Source organism: Nestor notabilis, unplaced genomic scaffold (genome assembly GCF_000696875.1).
Source record: "Nestor notabilis isolate BGI_N333 unplaced genomic scaffold, ASM69687v1 scaffold10590, whole genome shotgun sequence".
Lineage (NCBI taxonomy): Eukaryota > Metazoa > Chordata > Aves > Psittaciformes > Psittacidae > Nestor > Nestor notabilis.
In genome coordinates, this window is record NW_009912469.1 from 45639 (window position 1) to 70325 (window position 24687).

At 39.0% G+C, this 24687-nt stretch overlaps 1 protein-coding gene across 2 annotated transcripts; it reads right to left on the reverse strand.

Annotated features, from left to right (window-relative positions):
• Positions 1–97: 97 nt before the first annotated feature.
• On the reverse strand, positions 98–24097 carry BTBD10 (BTB (POZ) domain containing 10). 2 transcript variants are annotated; one of them, XM_010019649.1, is made up of 8 exons: positions 23939–24097; positions 9418–9611; positions 8460–8745; positions 6252–6354; positions 5427–5547; positions 4258–4455; positions 2675–2785; positions 98–1224 (listed from the first exon to the last, which is right to left on the reverse strand). In XM_010019649.1, exons 1-8 carry the CDS (start codon positions 24037–24039, stop codon positions 914–916), a joined length of 1425 nt encoding a protein of 474 aa, XP_010017951.1. In that variant the 5' UTR covers positions 24040–24097; the 3' UTR covers positions 98–913. The 2 variants fall into 2 exon arrangements, with proteins under 2 accessions (XP_010017951.1, XP_010017942.1); XM_010019640.1 differs by lacking the exon at positions 23939–24097 and adding an exon at positions 15334–15636.
• Positions 24098–24687: the final 590 nt, after the last annotated feature.

The window sequence follows — 24687 nt, forward strand, 5'->3', positions numbered from 1 at the left end:
CTGAAAAAACAAGTATTTAGCTTAATACTGACCACCCTTCCCCAAGGAAGGAAAAGCAGCTACTTTCAGAATTCATCTGTATACTTCATCTCAATCACAGGTAATTCAAACCCATTAAAATAATGGAAACTTTATTTGCATGAAAAACTTGTTTACAATCATTAATAAATGAAGAATGAACCATCTGCATTTTCCTATTTCATGACACTTATGAAAAATGTATTAAATAAATATTTGTGAACAGATTAAGGTAAGGCAAAATTTAAGATAAAGCCCCTATCCATTGTTCACAAGTTCTGAACATGGCTCACGCTGCAAACAAGTGAAAAAATTCACTGAAGAACTTTGAGTTTAACAAGGTGTTACATGGGTAATTGAATCATGTCCTCAATCCAAAAACCCAATAGTAAGTAGTTTTGTGCTCAACCATTTACAATAACTTTAAAAGGGTCAACCTATTCAGAGCAAAACTATTTACAGTTAATACTTTTGATAGAAGCACTTTGTTAGTATTGTGCAATACATTTATAAAAAATGGCTTCAAATTCCATTTATCAACCATTTATAAAGTGCTACTATCCATTCCAATTGCGCATTCTAACCCTGTGTAACAACAGCCACTGGCATCCCATTGCTTCTGATGGGCTTCAGAGTGAGGACAGTCCAGCATACAAATCACCAATGTCACAAGCCTACTGGTAAACACGTACATGTATGTAACTGTAAGCCCAGGATGCTCGATCTGTACTCTTTCCAAAAACAAGTGGGCTCTCCCTTTGGTCTTTTCAAAGGTCTGCACTGCAATATCCTAAACACTGTTACACAATGGAAAAAACCTGGAATTGCAGTGTAGTGTGAGTCAAGTACAGAGTTGCTTTAAAGTCGCATGCTTTTGTTTTATTAAGAGTCTAGATCAGAGCAGTGGGTTTTGTCCCTCAGGATCCATCTCACTGTTACTAGGTGGAGGATGAATAGGCAGAATATCCAGCTCATCTACTTGGGGGGTAGGGTGCATTACCACAAGCTGGTCCTGGGGTATATCTGCAGCCGCTGCCGCTAGATTTGTAATAGATTTGCTCTTCACGCACTGGAAGTCAACGTGCCGACTCTTCCCTTCCTCCTTCTCCCATGACATCCGAATGAAGGGTCTTTGGACATAGTTGTAAATCACCTCTGGCCTTCCGCCTGGTCGCTTCTTCACCTTCTCTTTGTACGTAGGGTAACCTAAGGAGCCGAGCACAGCAGGCATTAACATCTCCTGCACTGTGCAGCTCAGGGGCTTCTTTTACAAGAAGACAGTGTGTGGAGGCACAGTGAAGATGAGCAGTTGTCACCATCACCACCCTGAATGGAAACAGATGCTTTGTGTTCTTATCTGTGCAAGGAGAACACACAGTCGGCACTTCAACTACCAAATTGTAAGGAAGGAGGCTACAGTGCTATCAACAATGAATACACTGTCATCAGGCGACTCTTCCAAACTTCACAGGCAAAGCTACTTGCTCCTTCATGGAGCCAAAAGCAGCAGGCTGTTTCTAAAACACTATGACCAGGAAAGCAGGAAATGAGATCTCAGAAGCAGAGACAGCATTACTCCAACTACTTTAAGTTCCCTAGCACAATCCTAGCACATTCCTCCCAGCACATTCCTCTCAAATGATGGAAATGCATTGTTTTGGAGCAGCCATTGGTTCTGGTTATGCTGTCTGTGATCAAGTCATTGCCCTCCTCTGCCTCAGCAATAATTTTCATTACTAGAAAGTTACACATTATTATGGGGCACTAGCACTAAAGTTAAAGTAGTCAAACGCTTGTTCTTTGTCTAAAAAAAGGAATGCCAGCAGAAATAATCTGCTATTAGCCAGCACTACACATACCACCAGCTCTTTCTCAGCTGAACACCATGTCCGTCTGTTTGAACAAACTTACTTATTTTAGAAATCACACGTGGTTAAAAGCATTTGCTTTTGGTTGTCAGATCACAAATGTAACTATGACAACTTGGCGAGTGAATGGTAAGAAACCTTGCAAATGGTAAAGACTGGATTTTTAAATATTTGGGTCAACACTCAGAAGTAAAATGAAATGCAAAGAAACACAGTTGTTAAAAAAATAAATCTAAGACTACTTAATGTAGTTGTCTTTTACAAAGCCAGAGCTGAGATTTTACAGATCAGCCTCCTAATTTACAAGATGTTTATTTCAGATTAGAATTTCTTTGCATTTCAATGATCCATTCGATAGTTTCACATTTCCTGCAAGAAAATATTTACTTCACACACATTTCCAGCCCCAAAAAGGACACTAGACTAAGAACAGAATATACAGAGCTGTAAAAATGCATCATTACTTCAAATAGAGGAGATTTTGCGTGAAAACTAAAGGGCAAATGGCAAAAGCTGCAAGCTGTAAGTCAGCAGAAAGCAGTTAAGTCTCTGCAAAAAGCCTAGCAGCTAGGTACGTCTTGCAGACTAGCCACAAGCCTGTAATCAGGTTTTCTATAGCTGGACCAGTTGTTACTGGTACCACTCCCCTCTGGACATTTTACCACCTAAGTGCAATATTGAGGACAACACCAGCTCTAATTTTTTTCAGCTGCAGAGACAATCAAACTGGAGAAGTGCTGCAGACCTTCTTCCCCCAAAGAACTGTGTGCAAGCGATGCCTCTCTTACCTTCAATGCCCAGACGGATCTTCTTGAGCCCCCTTTCCTTCAGAACTGATTTGGCCACATCTCTATTTTCAATATATTTGAAGAATCTATACAACTTTGTGCTGTAAATAACTAAAGATACATTTTAAAGAGGGGAAAAAAAAATGTATTCAAAGATTAAACTTGTATTTTTAAAACACAAAGGTTTATCTTTTTCACTATTTTGCTTTACTCTCATTTCTATTTCAGAATAAGGGGAAAGAAAAATGGTTGAGGACACTGTGAAATGGGTCAGCTGCACAAGTCTTTTCCCCTCTATCAATTTAGCCTGGTTTATAGACTTAGGTTTGAGTTGGGGTTTTTTGTTGAGTTTTTGTTTTTTTGAAGGGTGGGTTTTGATGTTAGATTCAGGAATGCAATAGGGCAATTCACAGAGCAGATCACGGTGGGAGTATTCCCAACCCCACCTCCACAAGAAAAGACATCTTTGTTTCATTTTTTCTTCCCTTTTTTTGCTGAATTCCTGCAGACATTAAAACAAAACAAAACCAAAACCTTTCCATTCTGCTTGCCATTACTTAAGAGATCTGCAAACCACTTTCAGAAAACCCAGACTTGTGAAGCAGAACAAGAGGGACACCTTTAACATTTAAATTACAGCACCTTAAAAGAAGGGACTGAAAAGTATAAATGTAAGAGGTGCATAAATAATTACTATGGGTAGGAGGGTTTTTTAACTGCCATCTTTGAGACAGAAAGGTCTACAAAACTGAGCTGATTGTGTTACTACATTAGAAAGCCACATGTGATCGATACTCTCATTGATCTTCCTTTCTTTAGACAGGGCTGCAGGTTTGTATCCTCCAAAAATGTAAGGGCTGGTGTTTTTTTGGTGGTGTTTAAAAAACAAATCCAAAAGCCAAACCCATGCACACACACAAAACACAGAACACAATACAACACAAAACACACCACCAAAAAAACCCCAAACCCACCCAACAAACAAAACCATAATATTTTGAAGAGACTTCCAAGATTTTGTATGCCTGGAGTACAAAGAATATCTCAAGCTCCCACATGCCCCCACAAAACCCTGAAATTCAAGTTTTCACACTGAAGGTACATTTTCAGCTACAAGGACGGTGCTGATGCAGGACAGGGCACTCCATTAACAGGTGCTTTAACTAATCTATGTATGAAAATGTTGTACTTCCAAAATATTAACAGTTAACAGACACCTTCCCTTCCCACATCCCCCTCAAAACACTAGATGCTCTTCAATGGTCAACATGGCTCTTATCCATTTTTCTCATAAAGTTCTGTCTAAAAATATAACTCCTTCTCCCTCACTGACTGACAAAACCTTATTAATAAATATTGGCTTCTCTTTTAATTAAGATTTGGACATTAACACACACATATGCTTCTGAAGCAGAATGTTAAGCAGAACTACCTAAACTAAAGGGATTTTTGTGTGTGTGAGAGTCATTAGAATGTTGTAAAGACTTTGCTAACAGCACTTATGTACAAAAAAGTTAAATAACCACATTTACTGCTACCTCTGCCATAGCGTGGCTTGGCGGAAACAAGAAAAATAAACTTACTTTGTGAATACTCCTCTCCCATCTGTGGGGGATACTCTTCATCCCAGTCAACAACATCATCATCCGTCAGCACAACAATGTGGCACTCCCTCTCACCACTTTGGGCACTGGCTACCATTAATGGGAGAATCATTTCTTCTAGATAAAACTCAAACTGTTTGCGAGCACCATCATTTGACAATTCATGCATGAGAGCACCTGGAATGACATTTTAAGCATAGGCACATTTGAAAGCTTGGTAAAAAACTGAAGGCAAGAGTAAGAAAGCAGTTCTGTTCATTTTGTAAAGTTCACTGCAGACTGCTGTAAAGACACTTAGACTATTAGTCTGTATAAGATCAGAACTTCTTTCAAATGTTTACCAGAAGTTCAAACTAATTAGGACTGTCCTGCAGATAGTAACATGATGTTGGGCAGACAGACTTTGAGGAGACCTTCTTCACGTTTTACTACTGCTAAACATTTGTTGATTGTGTAAGACTTCTCTCAGGCTTCCCTGAAGAAACACAACTTAAGCCAGCTGCTGATACAGTAGAGCATGCAACCCACTTTTCATAAGCAGTAGCTTAAAAAATAAGCCTCTCAAAACCCTCACAGCATGAGCTGCTCAATCCTTCTGCTCAGGACAAAGCGCATGGAGCGCATGACTCCGCAGGCGGCACGCTGCAAGGCTGCGGCACTGCAGCGAAGGCACAGATCTCACGGCTGCAATGTCACAGCTTGGCCCTCAGCTCTGCACTGCACAAACATGAGATCACACCAACCAGACACAGGCCGGGTCATTTAAACACTGGCCAAAGCTTCAGCTGCACTCGGGGCAGGAACTAGCTGAAGAGACATCATACACCATGATACCACTTAATGTTTCTGTATCTGTACTAAAAATGCATCAGCAGAGTTTAAGTATCCCACAGAGCTGACCACAGCAGAAAAATATCTGAATATCAGATCCTGAAATACCAGAAACATTATTTTCCTAAAGGTGTACACCCACTGTCTCTGGAGCTTTACTGCATAAGAAAGAAAAAAGGATGGATTTTGCTCAAGTAGTGTCAGCCACGTTCCTTACCTCAATAAAGGATACAATTTGGAATTAACACCCCCAGCCCTGCATATTTGCTTAAGTTAGTCGATAAAATACAAATTATTTTAATAAATTCTGTACTTACTGAGATCTCTGCATTTAATAGTACTATATTCAAAAGAAATACAGAGATAGTCACATGCTTCTCTCAATTCGGGAATAGATATCCCATCAGGACAGCGTATCACTCCAGTCTTGTAGTAATCCTACAGTAATCAAGCAAACAAAACACACTTCAAAACTCACTGACAAACGTTTTGTCATTTCATTTATGATGCTTTCTCCACAAGCAAACCCCATACCACGTAAAGGAGCAACACATGCTAAACTTTGTGAATTATACTGTCCTCACATGGATCAATTTTTTGAGCTGCTTTCAGAGCAATGAGCTCTGGTTAAAATTGTTATTCAAGTGACAGCTATTAATACCAATTGGTTTGGTGCCTGTACACTGTCTTTTAGCTATAATTCACTCGGCTGTTGCTATTCTGATACTGCTGACAAAGCACCATGGCAGCTCTACTTCTTTGTATAGACATGAAGTATATAAGGGGCCATTTTCTTTTAACACTGAAGTTTGCCTTTTTCCTGTTACCTGCTAAATCAACTTCCAGTACTTGTTTCATCTAATCTCAGCACCAAAAGGGCCAAAAATATCTGAACTAGATGCATAAGAGAGGATAAATTTATGGCAGGCAGTAGTTTTTTGGTTCATTTCACACATGCTTTCTCATGCACATGTCCAGAAAGCCTAGGGGTGTTCTCGTATCAAACATCATTTCTCCTCTAGATAATACAGAAGAACATATTTATTCCATCCACAAAGTCCAGATATGCAAGTACTGCTAAATCAAGAAGTTATACCTCCTAATACTCCTAGTGCTTGTCCTAAACAGTACTGAAAACTCACCAGAATAGCACGAAACACAGTGGAACCAATTCCTTCAGCAACTTCATACTCTCCTTTTTCGTTAGGACGTGTAAAGTTATGTTCTCTGCCTGATCCAAACATCCTGCTCAAGAATAAAAGCAGTTTGCTTAGATTTCCTTACTAATTTTTTTTTTATTTTATTTTATTTTAATCTGGAAAGTAAAGTCTGAAAAATTGTACTGAAATGACAAGGAAAACCCAGTCTGTTGTAGCTCGTATGTATGTACCCTGCTCAGTTTGCTTTATGTTTAGCAAGACTACTAGATAATAGGAAGCAGGATAGTGTAACTCAAGAAACTAGTTTTATTCTTCAATCTTAACCAGCTAATATCCTTTGATCAAAACAAAAGTCAGACCAGGTCATTTCTTGCCAGTAACAAAGGTGGGGAAAACCCAAAACAAGTCTTCTTTGGCATCTGTGGGGTAATGTAGCAGGAAAAAGGGTTTTGTTGTTGAATTCTCATTATTTAAAGACATATGAGGTAGTTTAGGAAACAGAACTTAGGTTCAGGTCCATGCAACTCACTTCAATTTCATTTATAAGACTTAGTTAATTCAAAAGCTAAAATAACATTCCGAAGGAAGATACGCATACTTAATGGTAGTGTGTTTCTCCCCACTAGGACAAAAGTGAAGCTGCACTAAGGGGAAAACTACAAGTATTTCCCAAAAATTTCCCAAACTTATAAAACACACCTCTGACTCAGAATTACACCATATGCTTACAGAAAGTACTGCCACCTATTCTATGTTTTATTTACAAATAGAGCCCAGCAGTCTATATATAGGCTTAAGGCAAATAATACATTCCTATTATAGTTACTTTTTACCTGCTAAGTTGTTCCTGTTTAGTGTCCTGTGAACTGACTTTAGGGGAAAGTGGGTTTATAAATAACTAGCCTCTTAGAACTGTATTTCCGTAACTTTATTAACCTACTTTTGGATTAGCAGAGGATAAAATAAGCTTGTTCCTTGAACCAGTCCCACAGGGAGAATAACTCAGCATTGCACACACACAAAAAATCTAGTGCATTAGGCAGCACCATTTACTCTGAGGAAAAGGAAACTACTTTGCTACAGAACTTCACACTGATACATTCCTAGTGAGGGTAGCCTGGCCATTTTCATATACCCGTGTATTATACATATACAAATACCTCACATCACTGATTTAATTCTACTTACTATTTCTATTTATTTCCCTTTACAGTTCACACAGAGAAGCATTTTTTGCTTTCTCTGTAACTCTTCCTTGACTTTTCACAAAATAGGGAATCAAGGTACTATTTATCCCACACAGTGGTGATTTAAACAAAGCAGAAATTATTTCATCATATTTGTTAACTGTACCTTGGCAAATAGCTTTATATATGTGTATTTGAAATACTATTATATTGTTATGGGCTGAGAAACAGCCACACTTTAATGAAAAAGCCAAATCCAAAGTGACACAGACATAAACCTTCATTGCTTTCTTACCACAAATTTGCAAGCAGTGCTCTCTACATTTGGACCATGTAAAACCAGCCGGTATTTGAGCAAGTAAATTAAGGAATCTCTTCCACCAAGTAAACATGTTAAATATGCTGCTCATTATAGTTCCCACAGAACATACTACACATTGTGGACCTTCATTCAACTACCGACCATTTTGAGTATTAGGTTTCTTTGCTGAGAGGTTCTGGTCTGTTATACTATATGACATTTCCCTGTCCATAAAACACATCAGAAGATAAATGTGCTAAGCTTGAGTGTTGTCAGGGTAGGCCCATTAAGCAAAATAAATCCCTTCAAGGTTTTTCTCCTCGCTATTTTGAAACAGACTATCTATACTCACTGCTTTGTTTTATAAAACAACTAACTTGAAAAACAAGGGATGGAATAAGGCAGACTGAATACAGAAGTAATGCCCAGTGAGGCAGAAGGAAATGAGTACATCATGAAACGTTAATTTACTTATGAACTCTTTTGACTCTCGGTAATAGATATCTATTGGTATCTCTGCCAAATACAGAGAGCTAATATCTGATTTTTACTTAAAGACCTTTGCAAACTGGTAACATTAGGCATTCGCAGATCAGCTGTAGCAATGATTTCAACAGCTATTTAGACAGTGTTATTATCTACAAAGCATTTATGGCTCTCTTCTACAGTTAAGAGATCAAAGGTTAAAAAAAAGATACAAACCTGCCCAACATTGTGTTAGGTTGTGCTGTAAAGATAGAAGGATCTACAACAAATCTTGTGTTATCCACTATGAGAGTTACTCGTTCAGAAGTTCTTAGATTCCGAGCTCCCTCTTTTCCATTTTCATACACAAACACCATTTCCCCACCAGTCTTGCAGCTCCCATCTGAACTTGACTGGCTGCTGTTTCTGCTGCTGTTCCCCATGCTAACAACAGAACCGTTAGGGGAAGTCTTCTGAGGACGAGGGCTGCTTGGTTGAGATGAACTGTGATCCTTTTCTCGATCTTAAGTGTGAATGAGGGTGGAAGAAGAAGAGAGGGAAGGGAGAAAAAAAAAAAAAAGAAATAAAATTATAGATTTATATGTTTATATGAGCTTTACACACATTATAACTTTCCAGGTTCAAAATGTGGCAACTTGGTAAGTGCAAGTACTTTCAGTTAAATCTATTCTCCTTAAAGAAACCTTCAAAGATAACTGTCCATATATGAGAACCTGAAGTTTCTACCATTTAGACAAAGCCACCTCACCTCCCCATAGCCTTTATGGGAAAAAATTAGCATTCTAGCACTGAAAAAGCAACTCAACATTATACACAAGCTATGCATTGCAGTTGGTGTTAATTCAAAGAAACAAACCAACTTTTGTCACAAAAAAAAAAGTGCTTCCTGTATTTCCAAACACCTAAACCCTACCAAGGGGCAGGCTTAGTCAATTATCTTCTTAGAAAAATGAGTCTGTTCCTGTGACTTGAACCAAAAGCATCATGTAGGAATACACACTGCAGATGAAGAAAAAATTACGACCTATCAAAGAGGGATAGTCCCAGCCCAGAGCACATGTAAAACAATTTATGTTGTGTCATCAACAAATAATGTTCTTCATGCTACTCTTTTAACAAAATAGCAGTCAAGTTTAAGAATTTGAATCCTGAAATGCTATAGATCTGAACACACCAGAATGATATTGTCTTGTTGGTGAAGTAACATTCCTGATGCATGGAGTGAGCTGAGATTCTGCTCTTTCATGGGATGAGTCACGAGATCTGTCACTCGATCTGCGTCTGTCCCTTGATCTCTCATGTCCACCACTTGCACCATGGAGGCTCATTTTTGTGTAGTCTATTCCTTTAGCAATACGAGATGAGGTGCTGAAAACATAGAAGAGAAGTGTTCAGCATTTGAAAATTTCAAAAGACATTCGCACTCCATGTACATGTTTTGAAGACTAATATTATCCACCCCTGTTTTCTCTGCTGTACTTTTGTTTATATTTACAAACATGAACAATGATTTGGAACACTAAGTAGCAAGAATTACCAGTTTATAACTGTGTGATCTACAGAGACACTGCCTGATCTGCCGAGCCTGCCTGTGAACCTGTATCCACAGGAATCGCTTCCAGAACCGGCAAATCAAATACCACTGCGCATTTTATTTTGATTCTGTTAAATTAGAGTTTCTAATCAAACCATGAAATTAAAAGTTAGGGGTCTTTTTTTTCCCAATGAAACTCCTTTTGGAAAACCCTTCTTGGAGGACAGGCTTTTAGTACTGACTCACCTTATTTTGCAACTTGCCCTTTACAGAGGTGGTCAGCCTTGAACTAGTTGATACATCAAGACACAACAGCCAAGGGTTTATTTCTGCACATTCTCTTTTACATTTTCAGTCACTCTTAAGAGGAACAACAGTAAAGCACCACAACCCAGACAGCAAGCATATGAACTATAATACTAAAGTCAGCACTCAGTAACAAGTAGGACATTTGTTCTGAACTGGCAAATTTTAATGTAACAGTTTCAGATGCTTTTTTTTTAGACTGTGTTATGTTACATTGCTTAAATCAAGCTACTGATTATATTTTGCAATTAATTATTAAACCTACCAATGTAACCAGGCAGATCCAGTGCTCTCAACCTATGTAAAAATTAAATATCAACTTGCAATAGCTACTGTTGAATTTTGCCAAAAATAAGTAGTTACGCCTTTTATTTTTACTCTTTAAAAAAGGAAATTTTGATTCAGGACAGCACAGGCATATCTGTGTCCTTGCACCCCCACTGGAATTGCTAAATCAGTTCCTTTGCTATTTGCCTTTCAAGGGTGGACATGACAACACTCCGTATTTATGGGTTTAGCCGAAGAACTTTCCAAAAGCCTCAGGTACTAGATACTGATACAGACGCCTGCACAGCTACAAGGTCTGACAGACAAAAGAGAGGGCATAATTTCCCACAGGAGCCTCAATGCCCTACTTGCTTGCAGCTTGCAAATCCCACAGTTTATACCAAGAGACCTTAAATACGACTGCTAGGGATGCCTTAGGATTCGAGAACGCAAAGAGGTAAGAATAATGACCTAAGAAAAGCACAAGAAATTTTTAAAACCTGTACAAGCAAGCTGAGCAGAATATCCTCTTTTTGAGTTGCTTAGAAGTAACAAAAAAATAAATGGAGACTATTCATAAAAGTGAACACCAAGCACACATGATAGGTTTCAGCTTCAGGTTTCTGGAACTGATGAGAAGAGGAGCTTAAATCAGAACAAAAAGGCTATGACAGCTCTTGTGCAGTTTACACTGGCACAAAGTAAGCATTAGCACAATGCAAAGAATAAGAAATATACCTCTTAGCTAAGGAGAACAAGCTTCCCCCCACCCCATTTGAATGAGGGAAGGATAGCGTATCCTATAAAGCAGAAGTTTGGTGCAGAGAGAATCTACTGCAATACTGTTTCCTGCCAAGCTTAAAATATACTGCAATAAGACATGCATCTTTAGGATGTGAAGTCAGCCAAAGTTCTATGGAATAAAGTATAAGAACTGCAAGCCTTGCTAATGGCTGGAAATGCTCAGAGTCCAAGAATAAAGATGATCCAACCACTTTCAGCAAAAGGAAACAGAATTTTCCTCAGGCCTTGCAATGCAGTTGTGAATGTGTTGAGATATACAGCATTTCAGCATAGCTCACGCATCTCCTTACTTGTTTTACTTCTCTATTAAAAAAAAGGTAATTTCAATATTATCAAAGTGAAATATGCAAAAGTTAGCAAGAGTAAGACCTGCAAACCTCCCTTTCAAGAACATCAACATGTAGGAAAACTTCTTCACCTTTTCTTCCATATATATGCATAAAAACCATAACGTTTTTTTATAGGTACAAAATATGCCCACAAATTATCAGAAATGTAAAGAGGAAATGTGGATTACAGCCTATAATTAAAATCTAACTTGAAGCCAAAGTCTGGCACTGTTTATATATTATGATATTCATTACTGCTATAGCCAAACTTCCCAAGAAATGGTTAAACTTAAAGAAAAAACAAAATAAAACCCCCTCTGTATCTCATCCGTGCATTTATATTTGTGCATTATGGTATAACCAACTATCCTACAGAGGGTAGGTGGGTGGGTGAGTGTGTGTGGATGTGTGTGGAGTACTCGCATACTTTGTCACAGGACTGCTATGTATCTCAGCAAATCCTAATAAAGCCCCATGTGATGTGGCCTTTGTTAAAGCAGCACTGTGATCCCAGCCCTGATAATACTTCTAACCATGCTGTGAGAAACCAGAGTTCTGCAGGTGCCACATTTTGTAGAATCGAAATGCATGACTCACTATTACTCAATAGCTAAAGCACTCGCTTTAAATAAGGGAAACACACTAGAAAATGAAAGTGAACCTTTGTAAGGATATGCAGGCTGATCACGCATTTTGCGGAGCAGACATGAATTACATTTTATCAGAGAAGGCAATTAAAATGTGATTCTTAATCCAAAAAAAACATCAGAAGCCACATTACCCTTTAAACAGTGATTCAGAGTTCACACTGAAGTAGGGCAAACACTAGTTAACAATATCTTTACAGGAGTTGAGAAAAACAGGTGCTACAGGAAGTAAAACTGACTCGGCTGGCATCATACTTCCTCTTTAATCGTGTCTGAATAAAGGACTAAATACGCCAGGCACGACTCTTTCACCTATACCTTCCCAGGATCAGAACTGGGGCTACTTCTGCCCTGGTACACACAGTCAACATGCCGGGGAGGACAGGGGCAGTGTGCCTCTCACTGCCAACCATGTCTGTCCTTCAGAGCACTGACACAAGAGCCATCAATTCAGCACATCATGCTATAAGAAAGGCTGAGGATGCCAGCTGGAGGAGGACCGGATCCTGACATATTAAATCAATCGTTTCTGAAGCAGAGAGATCGGTAAATAATTTCAAGGAGCTGTTCAGATTGCAGCTGGTCACACCACTCATTTGCTTGCTTTTTGTACTTTCCTCCCTTTGATGTACAGATTAATGCTAACTGTGAGACTAGCACATTATCTTTTAGCCAGAAGATGCAAGATGAAAGCCAAAATGGCAAGATTTCTGACAATTCGAGCAGTTTGGCTTGAGACAGCACCATCTGAATCATAAATCTTCACTCATCTTAATAACAGTAATCTAAAATGTCAATCTTAAATCTTATCACTCTTGAGTCACAGTGTACCAAAAAAAAAAAAAAAAAAAAAAGTTTCTTCAATTATATGGATATATACCTGACAAAATCCAAAGTTCCATTCGTTCAGCAGCACATGTACTCAGACAAATAACTCCACTGAAATACAGCTTTGCTCTGTAATAAACAAGACAACTAAAACGAGTTTAAATCTGAACAAAGAGAAGATAAAGAGGTAGAATCTAGCATGTCAGAAAAGATAGTCACTGGCTTTTTACCCTGCAATACTTGACTAGTAGAACTCTGTCACTGAGCTACTCTTACCAGTTAGGCTGAAAAAAGAACTGTATCTGTGGCCAATACATATGAAAAATGACTAGTGGCTTACTTTTTCCTATACAGATGCTCTAGAAGAAGTTGCAAATGACAAAAAAAAAAACAAACCAAACAAAACACCACGAAAAATCCCATGAGAACTACTAAATATTTTTGCTTTTTTACCTGAGAACTTGTTAATAGTATTTTTTCCCCTCTAACAAAGCCACTGGGGACAGACTGTTGTTTCTGCAGGGAAATACAAAAACCTTCACTCCGTAACCGCAATGTGTGGAATTACAAACCTGTCCCCAGCGATGCAGACAAGCCAAACTGGCATTCACTAGGGAGTTCCCTAGTTGTGTTGATGCATCTACCTACCTACTCTGATGGAAAGGTGACTGACAAAAGCAGAGCTGCCCCATTTGCAAAGACAGGCAAACTGTTAGAGGATACTGTGGTTCCCAGAAGCATTATACAGACCAGATAAAATGCCAGTACTTCTCAAACAGCAGAGAACTGCTGATAATGAAAAGTGCCCGGAAGCCGCTCGTCTCCTGCAGCACCTGGCTCCCACACTATATTCATCTGTAATTTCAGCCTACAACAGTCAGTGGTGCTCTGCACAGTGCATTACCACAAGCCTCCAAGAAAGTCATTATAGTTTCAGATCTCTATCTCACTCTGAAAAGAAGTATCTGCAATGTCAACTTTCAATTAATTTCCCAGCTGATGACTGCCAGCTGCACACTGTGCTGTGGAAGTCATGGGCACTGACTGGGGCACAACAAGCAACATTTTCTCCTGCATGCTTAATAACACACTGCATTTAATTTAAAACTCTAAGAAAGAAAAAACAAACCCAATATTTTAAACCTACAGCCTCATTTCCTCATTTACTAAAGCTGGAAAAAACCCCACATACGCAGACCATCTAATACCCAAAAGTTTATAAAGGAAAGGTAATAGTCTTGCTTTATCAATCACTTTCCTTCAGGAGGGAAAGACAAAGACAAACCAAAATAAGACCCTATGAATACTGGTATAGTTAGACTATCTTCATAAATTCAATATGCAGTTTTTTCTGGCTGCAAAGGAACATTAGGACACTAGCACTGCACCCATTCAAGAGCTTTAAGTCAGTGACAGAATTTATTCCCCCCCCCCCCATCAGGATCAAGAAAGCTCTGTCTTTGTAAAGGGAAGAGGCATTTTCTTTAAAAGAAGCTGCCTACAAAGGAAACCAAGTACGCTCAAGGCTTTATTTCAGCAAACCTATTCAATACTATGTAAAGGAGGAAAAAGACTACCATTCAAAATGGCACACTTGTCATACTGGTATGCTTCCTATTTTTGCCATAATGGAAGAGCTGTTCCTTCAAAAAAAAAAAAAATTATAGAAGAAAAAGAAGAAAAAGTAAATGTTCTTCAGTTTAATGACGCTTTGGAGTCATCTGTGGAAGGAGAGCTTCAGTTTGTCTTTATACATAACATATTGCTCTGAATAGATTACTAATGATTAAAATAATTATTCTACTGCCAAAACAATTAGCATGTATTCCAATACAAAAACTTCACATGCATCCTACTGAATAAGCATACTGGTTTTATAAAACTAGCTCATGTTTACACAGAATTATTGTGCTAAACCAACATACTAATTACCTCCCAAAACCACCCTAAAGCCTGATCTAAATTAAAAGGACGCAGCGGTGGAATATTAACCAAGATTTTACTCATTTTTTTCTCCATTTATCTTCTACAACTTATATTAACTAACTCCTCTTAAAATATAAACTTGCATCAAAATCCTTTCCTATGGTGATTCACATAATCAACACTTTGTAGAATAGGGATATAGAGCTTTATCTATACACTAAGTTACAGATACAATGCTATAAGGCTTTAGAAGAAAAAAAAATCTGTTCTGCTCATATTGCTAGGACTTACACAATGACAACGCTCATGCCCCTCTTCCTCCCCCTGAAGTCTGTTCTTTGTCAGCAGACATTTCAATTGACCAGTGCACACAAAGGACAGCACTTTTCCTTTTCCTCATTCTTCTCCTGAATAATGCCCACAGATTATTCCTGTTAACAGATACGCACCTTCCTCTTGTATCTATCAGGGAGGAAATACAAAAGCATGGAAATAATTTTGAAATCAGAGCACAAAGGAATTCTGTTCCTTCCAAAAAGGCAGCTTTGAAAGCCAGATCAGCATCCTTTGGCATTACTTAAGTTCAGCATATTTGATATTCCCATCATTTCTTCAGTAGTTCACTGCACCATCAGCGAGCCTTACTTTTTCCTCCATCATCTTCCCCTCAAGGATAAGAGATTGTAGCTATATGGTCCATTAAGTGTTCAAAGACGCAAACCCCCTCTAGATATTAATTCAATTCAATTCCTCACAGTCACTGACTCAGCCATGCGTAGTGCAATACTGACGTCTGACCTCGCAGCCTCCTGTGAGCTGAATTCATACTTGCCGTTTCCCCATCTCTAAGCAGCCATTGGGTACCACAATTGACAGGCAGGGTGGGGAGTGTGCGAGAGCAGAGCTGCTCGCTACCGTGCCAAGTACCATCTGCGAAGCTATTTCTAGTCCTGCCAGCTTGTTGGGTTTCAGCACACAAACACCACATCTGAAAAGGTTATTGCCAACTTTCTCTTGTCACATCTCGTTTGTATTCATGATCATTCAAGATAGACAAATCCATGCAAGTTTCAGGGGACAGTTAATTTGTTCCTGTAAAGTCTGCCTGGGTTACTATTTGAAATTAATTCGCCTTGCACTGAGTTCATAAGCAGGTACAGCAATAGCCTTTTGAGAACAAGGCAGCACAGCCTCCATTTATTTTAACTACAGACATCCCTTTTCCAGCAAGTCTAAGCCAGGAAAAAATCTACTATGCTTTGTAACAAAAACCACCAGAAATCAGTTCACCGAGTCCTGATGTAGCACATGTTCACATCAATAGGTCATCAAATGCTTGACAAGTAAAGCCCACGGAGCACAACGCATGTGTCAGGATGAATTTTTCTTTAGGTTTTTTTCTTTGGGGGAGGGTAAGTAAGCATTATGCTACAGCTTTTTTAAAATTATTCTTTTTAGAATGTCTGTAGGCTGTTTTAAGGAGCCACTATACACTGGAGAAATAGCTTAGAAGCAACTCTTACAATAAATAAAAATCGAGATGTCGTAAGTGGTAGAGTGGAAATTAAAATATGATGAAATCTGAAGGAATAAGGGCGATTGTTCAGCAAAAGACTGCTGTTGTAAAGAGGAAGTCAATAAGAGACTTGTGATTAGAAAGGCAGGAGAACAGTGGCATTCTAAGACTGAAGTCAGCTCTTCAGATGTGGAAAGAAAATTTCTGCTCACACAATTTCAACTACCTGAGCCAATGCATTTTCTCCTATTTTTAGGGTCTTGTGAGGGTTCACACAGCCACCCACCCCATGCCCTGGGACAGAATAACCATTTGCAGTCTTGAAAGCCTTTTTTCCCTTCAAAATAAGCTACGGAAGACATGGCTATGATAAGCTATATACAGAAAGCATCTGGAAAAGCCATTTTTCTCCAGCTTTTTGTTTTGTTTTGTTTTTGCCTCCAATAGACCAATCCCCCAGCAACAAGAAAAAGTGGAAGTGTACCTAGGTTTTTTCAGCACTGGTTCCCTATACGGGGTCTTTTCTCCATAGCAGAATAAGAATGTTTTGTTCTCCTTTACTCCTATTTCAGGTACAAATAACATGCCATGGGTGGACTAGCTCCCAGTTCTCACAAAACTACCCTCAGGCCAGGACATGCATCCACCAAAATCTTGTAGAACCACAGTCCAGCAGTCATGCTTAACTTGGGCTCCATCTCCAGCAAGAAAGCCCTCAGAAAGAATTCTCTGCTTTATTTGGGGAGCGCTACAGATCTTTCCTCAGGTCAATACAGCAACTCTGTGAACATTTTCCTGCTCCAGAATCTTAAATATTCACAATTCTGGTCTTCAGTGGGCACTCTGTAGCACAAGTAATATATTTCTAAGTAATTCAGTTCCATTTCAGGAAAGAAACAATAATGACAAAAAACAAAAAGCCCATGAGCATTCAGTTGCCAAAGTGATCAAGCAGCAAGGAATTAACTTCTAGGTAGGTATACATTCACACCTTATGACTTTTGTGAAGCTACCCAAATACATGTCCCTCCATAAAAGAATACTGGTTGTCTTTTCTTTATATACAAATTCCTATTCCATTTTCAAAACAGGGTGTTAGGTAAAAATTTAAGAAACTTGGAAGCATATTCTCCTCCTTTAAACTGGAAAATACCTCCGATCTATTAAAAACCAGCTTCAGAAGTTCTAATTCAAAAGAATTGGGCCCAAACGCTTACTGAACCTGTATCTAGCCATCGGACTTTCTACTCCCAGAGCAGAAACAAGCAGACAGCAATTCAGAAGAAAGTTGTCCATAAAAATTCTAGGGCATAATAGTTCTGAGCATAATTGTTTCACCTCTAAAGTGCTTTGTGTCTTAAAGTCGGGTCTGATCAAGTTTTGCATGATGCCCAAGTCCACCACAAATAATATCCAGTGATATTTGGAAAAGGTCATTTATGTGCTAGAGAAGTTCAAGGGGATTTAGTGTGCTTTTGCACAGAAAGTCACTAAGTTTTCTTTCTCAGAAGCATTCGCGAGCTGCCATTTCAGAAATAAAGGATGTCAAAAAGGAAGGGGGGGAGGGGAAGGGGGAAACAAAACAAACTATACCACAAAACCCACAACTGTTTAAGATCACTCACTATACCACAGATACCCCATAAGAGATTGGCAGACTGATACTTTTGAAAGACATCACTGAGCGCAGCCCATTTTTCTAGATTCCAAGAACACTACTTCCCAGACCATCTCAGTTTCTTCCGAGGGCTTTACATCCTGATGTCAATAAAATCTAGATGAAAAGATCTTGATCTGCCAACACCAGATTGCAATTAAGAGCAGGCATGTTTACAGTTAAAGCATACAATGCACAGTAATTCACAGACTGTGACCTGAGCCCATGGTGAAAGTAGACCTGATTGTTTTCATATTGTACATTGTGTAGGCCTGCCCTATGCTATAAAATGTTCAACTGCAGAAATCCATGTTATGTGAAGAGAAATAATACCCATCCTGAAGTGGAGAACAGATTATACAGTCTGATATCATTCCATAGACGAGAAAAGGACCCTTCTGGGGATGCTTCATGAACATACAAAATGTTGAGGCAAGTGGCACTTCCATTCACAACCCATGAATCATAGAATAGTTAGGGTTGGAAAGGACCTTAAGATCACCTGGTTCCTAGCCCCCTGGCATGAATGTGTCCTCCCAGCATGCTAAAATATTAGGGGAAAAAAAAATCTCAGCATTCAGCATCTCCACAATAACTTATCATCTATGGAAAATTTTTCAAAGAGGAAGATTTTCCAAGATTCAAGAGGTTCAGGAGTCATGACAACAGAATCATAGTACAGCCATGCTTTGTTCATTTACGTAGTAGGGCAGGCAGGGCTTTGAATCTAATACTACCTAAATAGAATGAACAAAGAAGAAACTATCAAATGGGACTAAAACAGAAGCAGATTTGGAAAATAAAATCCAGGACAAATATTCAGGAAGACTAAAATTTAAGCCACAGATTTTTCAACACAACTCCAGAGAAAGCACTAGTACAGCAGAATTAGAATTAAAGTCTCCCAAAAATGACAAAAACCACAGCACTAAAGAGAAATTACATGTGGGAAGATAATAACCAATGAAAAATTAAAAAGAAAATACAAACCAGAAATACCTAATAATGAAAATACGAATTCAGAGACCATTTACTTGAACCTTAGTCACTGTTTAGTCAACATATGGTTCCTAAAAGTTTTCTTCCATCTTATTTGGGTAAGTCAAAGCATCTCAAAGATTTTTTGAAATAGCTTGGACAAACAAAACCCTTTGTATTGTTATCTACAGTCAGCTTTAACACCATAAAATTCCATTCTGTCAAGCTCTTTAAATTCATATGAGGGATCATTTGTGTTGTATTTTTCATCCTTATTTCCTGAATCTCTCCTTTTTGAGTTTTTCATTACACAGCCCATGTCAGAACAGATAAGAAAAATGAGGAGAGAAAACAATGGCACAACTTGCCAGAGGTTTAACAAAATTGGACACTTGCCAAACTAAAAAGATAAAACGCTAACCTGTGTAACTGCTTAATACATACACCCCTTAGAGTTTTGCTACACGTCCTTTGCCTCAACCAGACAGCACAGTGAAGGGAGCCGAGTCCTGTGGCTTTCCTTGCTGCCACATAAGCCTTAAACACAGAAGGATGGCTCACGGTCCTAGATTATGTTTTCCATGAGTCTAGAAAATTATTTAAACTATTTTAAGAATGTTAAGGCTGGAGGATTAAACACTTCAAAGCACCAAGGAGTGACAAGCTAAGCATCTATCTTAAATATTACTCTCTTGTTGAGATTTATAACAAAAGCTCCTATTTCACCATTACACTTCTCAAACCTGAATATTTTTTTTCCTTATGAAAACAAGGCATGTTTTGAATGTACAAGACTAATAAAACTGTAGCACTCAAACCTTTTAACAGAAGACTTCTCTTCAAGTTGTATCATGAAAACTTGAGTCTCCAAAAGCATTTTCTCTACCTCACACTGAATTTTTCACACAGATTTTCATTTGTCTGGAGAAAAAGTGTCAAGTCAGAAATGGTAGTAATATGTCTATACTCAGCCACCCAAAATCCAATTATTTTATTTAGGTTTTTGAATAGAGTATACTAATTTCCAATAATTAGATTATCTGAAGTAATCACGTATCTCAAAGGAACAAAGTAACAAAATATTTCTCCTTAATTTATTCCTTATTCTATTATGACCTCAAATTACTAGTTGGAGTCTCATTTGCAAAGATTTCCAAAAATGGGTCTACATTATTTGGAAAAAAAAGTCAGAATTAAGCTTGAATACTGTATACCTACCATGCCCATTAAAGGCTTCCAGTAAAACACTGGCTGTTCAGCATTTTACTGGAAACACAAGTTGTATTTTGCCAGAAAGATATCCAACTTAACTGCAAGTATTTTAGAGGCACAGATTGCATACCTTCTGATGTGCAAACCTGGACTTCAAATCCTACAAAATGATCAACAGTAGCCTTTCTGAAAGGTATAGGCCACAGACTTAGAGTTAACTCCTATCTGCATCAAATAATCTTTTCAGAAAGCTGCATAGCTTTTTATATAAACATTTCCCTCAAGCAGATAATCCACAACAGACCACACACGGTAAGACATGTGCACTGTTTCTCTGCATTGGATTTACTTAGCTTCAGCTTCCCACTACTACACTTTATTACAAATTTCCCTACTGACTAAAGCTCATCATCATAATGCTGTTTCTGCAATGTTCTTTAGATAATCAAGATGTCATTATTTAATCTTTGAGTTTTTCCTGTCTCAAAGCATACTTAGTGACTTCTAAATACACCAAGTTAGGCGGCAGTGTTGATCTGCTAGAAGGTAGGAAGGCTCTATAGAAGGATCTGGACAGGCTGGATCAGTGGGCTGCGGCCAGTGGTATGAGGTTCAACAAGTCTCAGTGCCAGGTCCTGCTCTTGGTCCACAACAACCCCTTGCAATGCCGCAGGCCTGGGGAAGAGTGGCTGGAAAGCTGCTCATGGAAAAGGACCTGGGGGTGCTGATTGACGGAGCTGAACGTGAGCCAGCTTGTGCCCAGGCAGCCAAGGCGGCCAACAGCATCCTGGCCTGTATCAGCAATAGTGTGGCCAGCAGGGCCAGGGCAGTGATCATCTCCCTGTGCTGGCACTGGTGAGGCTGCACCTCGAGTCCCGTGTTCAGTTCTGGGCCCCTCACTACAGGAGAGACATTGAGGTGCTGGAGCGGGTCCAGAGAAGGGCAACGAAGCAGGTGAAGGGTCTGGAGCACAGGTCTGATGAGGAACGGCTGAGGGAACTGGAGGTGTTTAGTCTGGAGAAGAGAAGGCTCAGGGGGGACCTCATCACTCTCTACAGCTACCTGAAAGGAAGACATATAGATAAGGTGGCTGGTCTCTTCTCCCGGGTAACAAGTGGTAGGACAAGAGGTAACAGCCTCAAGTTGCACCAGGGGAGGTTTAGACTGGATAAAAAATTCTTCACCAAAAGGTTAGTTAGACACTGGAACAGGCCTAACAGGAAGTGGTGGAATCAACCAGCAGGGCAAAGGCAGTGAACCTGCCCCTCTGCTCTCATGAGACCTCACTTAGAGTACCATGTGCAGTTCTGGTGTCCTCAACATGAGGATATGGAACTGTTGGAACAAGTCCAAGGGCCACAAGGATGATAAAGGGGCTGGAGCACCTCCCATACAAAGACAGACTGAGAAAGTTGGGGCTGTTCAGCATGGAGACTTCACAGCAGCCTTCCAATATCTAAGGAGGGCCCAGAAGAACATTGGAGAGGAACTCTCCATCAGGGACTGTAGCAATAGGACAAGGGGGAATGGGTTTAAACTTAAACAGGGGAAGTTCAGGTTAGATATAAGGAAGAAGTTCTTCACTGTGAGGGTAGTGAGGCACTGGAACAAGTTGCCCAAAGAAGTGATAAATGCTCCATCCCTGGCAGTATTCAAGGTCAGGCTGGACAGAGCCTTGGGCAACATAGTCTAGGGTGAGGTGTCCCTGCCCACAGCAGGGGGTTGGGACTAGATGATCTTAAGGTCCTTTCCAACCCAAACCATTCTACGATTCTATGAATCCTGGAAGTGTTGGTGGGTCCCTGGAAGCATTCAAAACTGTGTAGATAAGGACCTTAGTGATATGGTTTAGTGGTGGACTTAGCAGTCCTGGTAATGATTGGATGTGATGAACTTAAAGGTCTTTTCCAACTTAGTTGATTCTCTGATTCTATGCCTTCAGAATCCCCTCTAATCAAAATTTTCCCTCAACTGCTGATACCAGATTTCCAATAGCTCCACCAAACATCCAACAGCTGCATTAGCCCTTTGACTGTACGATGTTAGTGGAGACTTAATTTCAACTGACTACCCATTGAGACAGTGTCCTCTATAGTGTCAATACTACCAATGATCAAGAGTTGTAGTAGTCTACAAGAAATGGTCTACTAGATGTTTTAACATTTGCTCCTAGATGTTTTAACTTTGCACTTAGCCATATGAAGACTGCATGGTTATTTGCACCCAGTTTACTGAGATCACATGCTATTAACAAATTCCATTTTATTAACTCTCCTCATAATAGGTCATCTCATCAATATCAGTCTTAGGTTTTACTCCAGACCACCAGTCATGGGAGGTAACACAGGATCAGAGATGAACTACATGAACTAGACTCAGCAATGAATCACCCATTTACAATCACACTGAGACCTCAGTGTGAACAGTCCTCAACTCACATACAATGCCTTATTTTATCTATATTGTTCATTTACTGATACTGTGCCAGATTTGGATCCTAAGTAAGAAGAACACATCAACCACTTACCAGACACCACCACCTTGATAAAAACATCAACTGTACAAAGCTATATTTCACAAGCCTATACTGACCAGTAGCACCAGCCATCCTCTTCAGTTCTGTGTCAACTGCTCCATTACTCATATCAGACAGGACTATAATTAAGTGGGCCTCCCTGTAAACCTTTTAATTATTGGTGCATTCTTTTTTCCTGCCCTCTTGGATGCCTCACAATTATCCAATAATTAATGACAGGAAAATAACCCACAATATTACTTGTCAGTAGAATACTTTGGGCATCACTTGAGTCCAGTTTATCTGAATCTATGCAATAAAAATGCAAATTAAGTTGCTGTTACTGAATGTGCTTCTTAGCAGTTTTCCTATCATCTTGTGAGTAGGAAATCTTAAATCACTAACAATTTTAGCTTGCTGACAGAGATGGTTTAGTTATATTTAGCACTTCTAAAAGGGCAAAGTACTTGGAAGATACACACTTATTTGGATGCATATATATATACACACACACACACACATATATATATATTTCCAGCAACATGCTTCTTCGCATACATTTGCCAGGTGACTAACTGCTTTGCTTAGCTCATTTTAGAACACTGTGTGCTGGAAAAACACTAATTAGCTTCATAATGTCTTCAAATCAAGCAGCATTTAAAGATTCTTACAGTGAGGGATGCAGGCAAAAGCAAGATCTGACACACAGCTTTACAAAAAAAGTGTTACAGAGCGTGATACTTGCATGCAAGCACCTACTGGTTATCACTTTGAACAAGTTGCGCATACTTTAAATATGCTACCTAAACAGAGAGCACCGACAACTAAGTGATGAACAGAAAGTAACTCCTAGTAAGCACCCCCAAAAAAAGTAAATAAAAATCACATATGTAGTCACTCAACTGGTGACTTGATATGCACACAAGGTTTTGGTTTTGTTTTGTTTTGTTTTTTTAAAGACCAAAATCCCATTCACAGCAAAACAAGCCTAAGCACAGATACGGAAGCTGACACATCATTTAGGTTAGAAAGTATCTCTTAAAGGAATTAAGAAGCATTCCTTTTAAGAAGAACTGCAAAATTTATGACAGGACTTGCCACAACCAGATACAGTAGCCTTTAGAATGGACTTTTATTGTAGTTTTTGAGATGCAATAGTTTGTACACAGCACCTACCTTGAATGTTTACAAAGTTTACGAGGTCTATTATGCAATTTCCGATCCCAATTCTCTGGATCACTGGAGTTACTGTCATAAGGATGAGGCCGTCCTGCCATTCCACTGCCAGCTTCCTCACACTACTGCTCTGAAAAGCACACATGCAGCACTCACAACCTACATTAAAAGAGCAGTGTTTACCTTTAAATAATGCCACACAGAAAAAGAGAAGAATTAGACATGCAGAATTTAGTGCTGTTAAGTTTTGGGGTTTTTTAATAAAGATTATAGAAAACAGGGTACACTGAACCACAACTTCTAAATAGCATGACAATAATACATACATTTTGCCGCTACCTGCACTGAAAGATTATTTTTTTAAGAAATACAGTTCTATAAATGATGGCAGACAACCTCAATTTTGCCACAATTAATTTCATTGTGTCCAAATAGAAAAGTCACTGGTTACAAAACACAAGACAAACACATCATAATTTTCTTTCAAACGTGTAAAGTTAATTCAAAGAAAGATCTCAGCTGTAGAAGAAACACCAACAGTTTTACAATTTGAATGGCTGACCAAGAGGAAAACAGAATTAATATTAACAAACAGTTAAGATATCTGAGTCCTTACTGCAAAATAGAACCAACAGCAATCCTTAGAAACACTCAATGCAGTCCAGTTTTACTGACTTTTGCAGTAAAGTCACAAAAAAGTAATAGAAAAATAGACATTACAAGCCTACCCTTCCTTGACTGGGATCCAT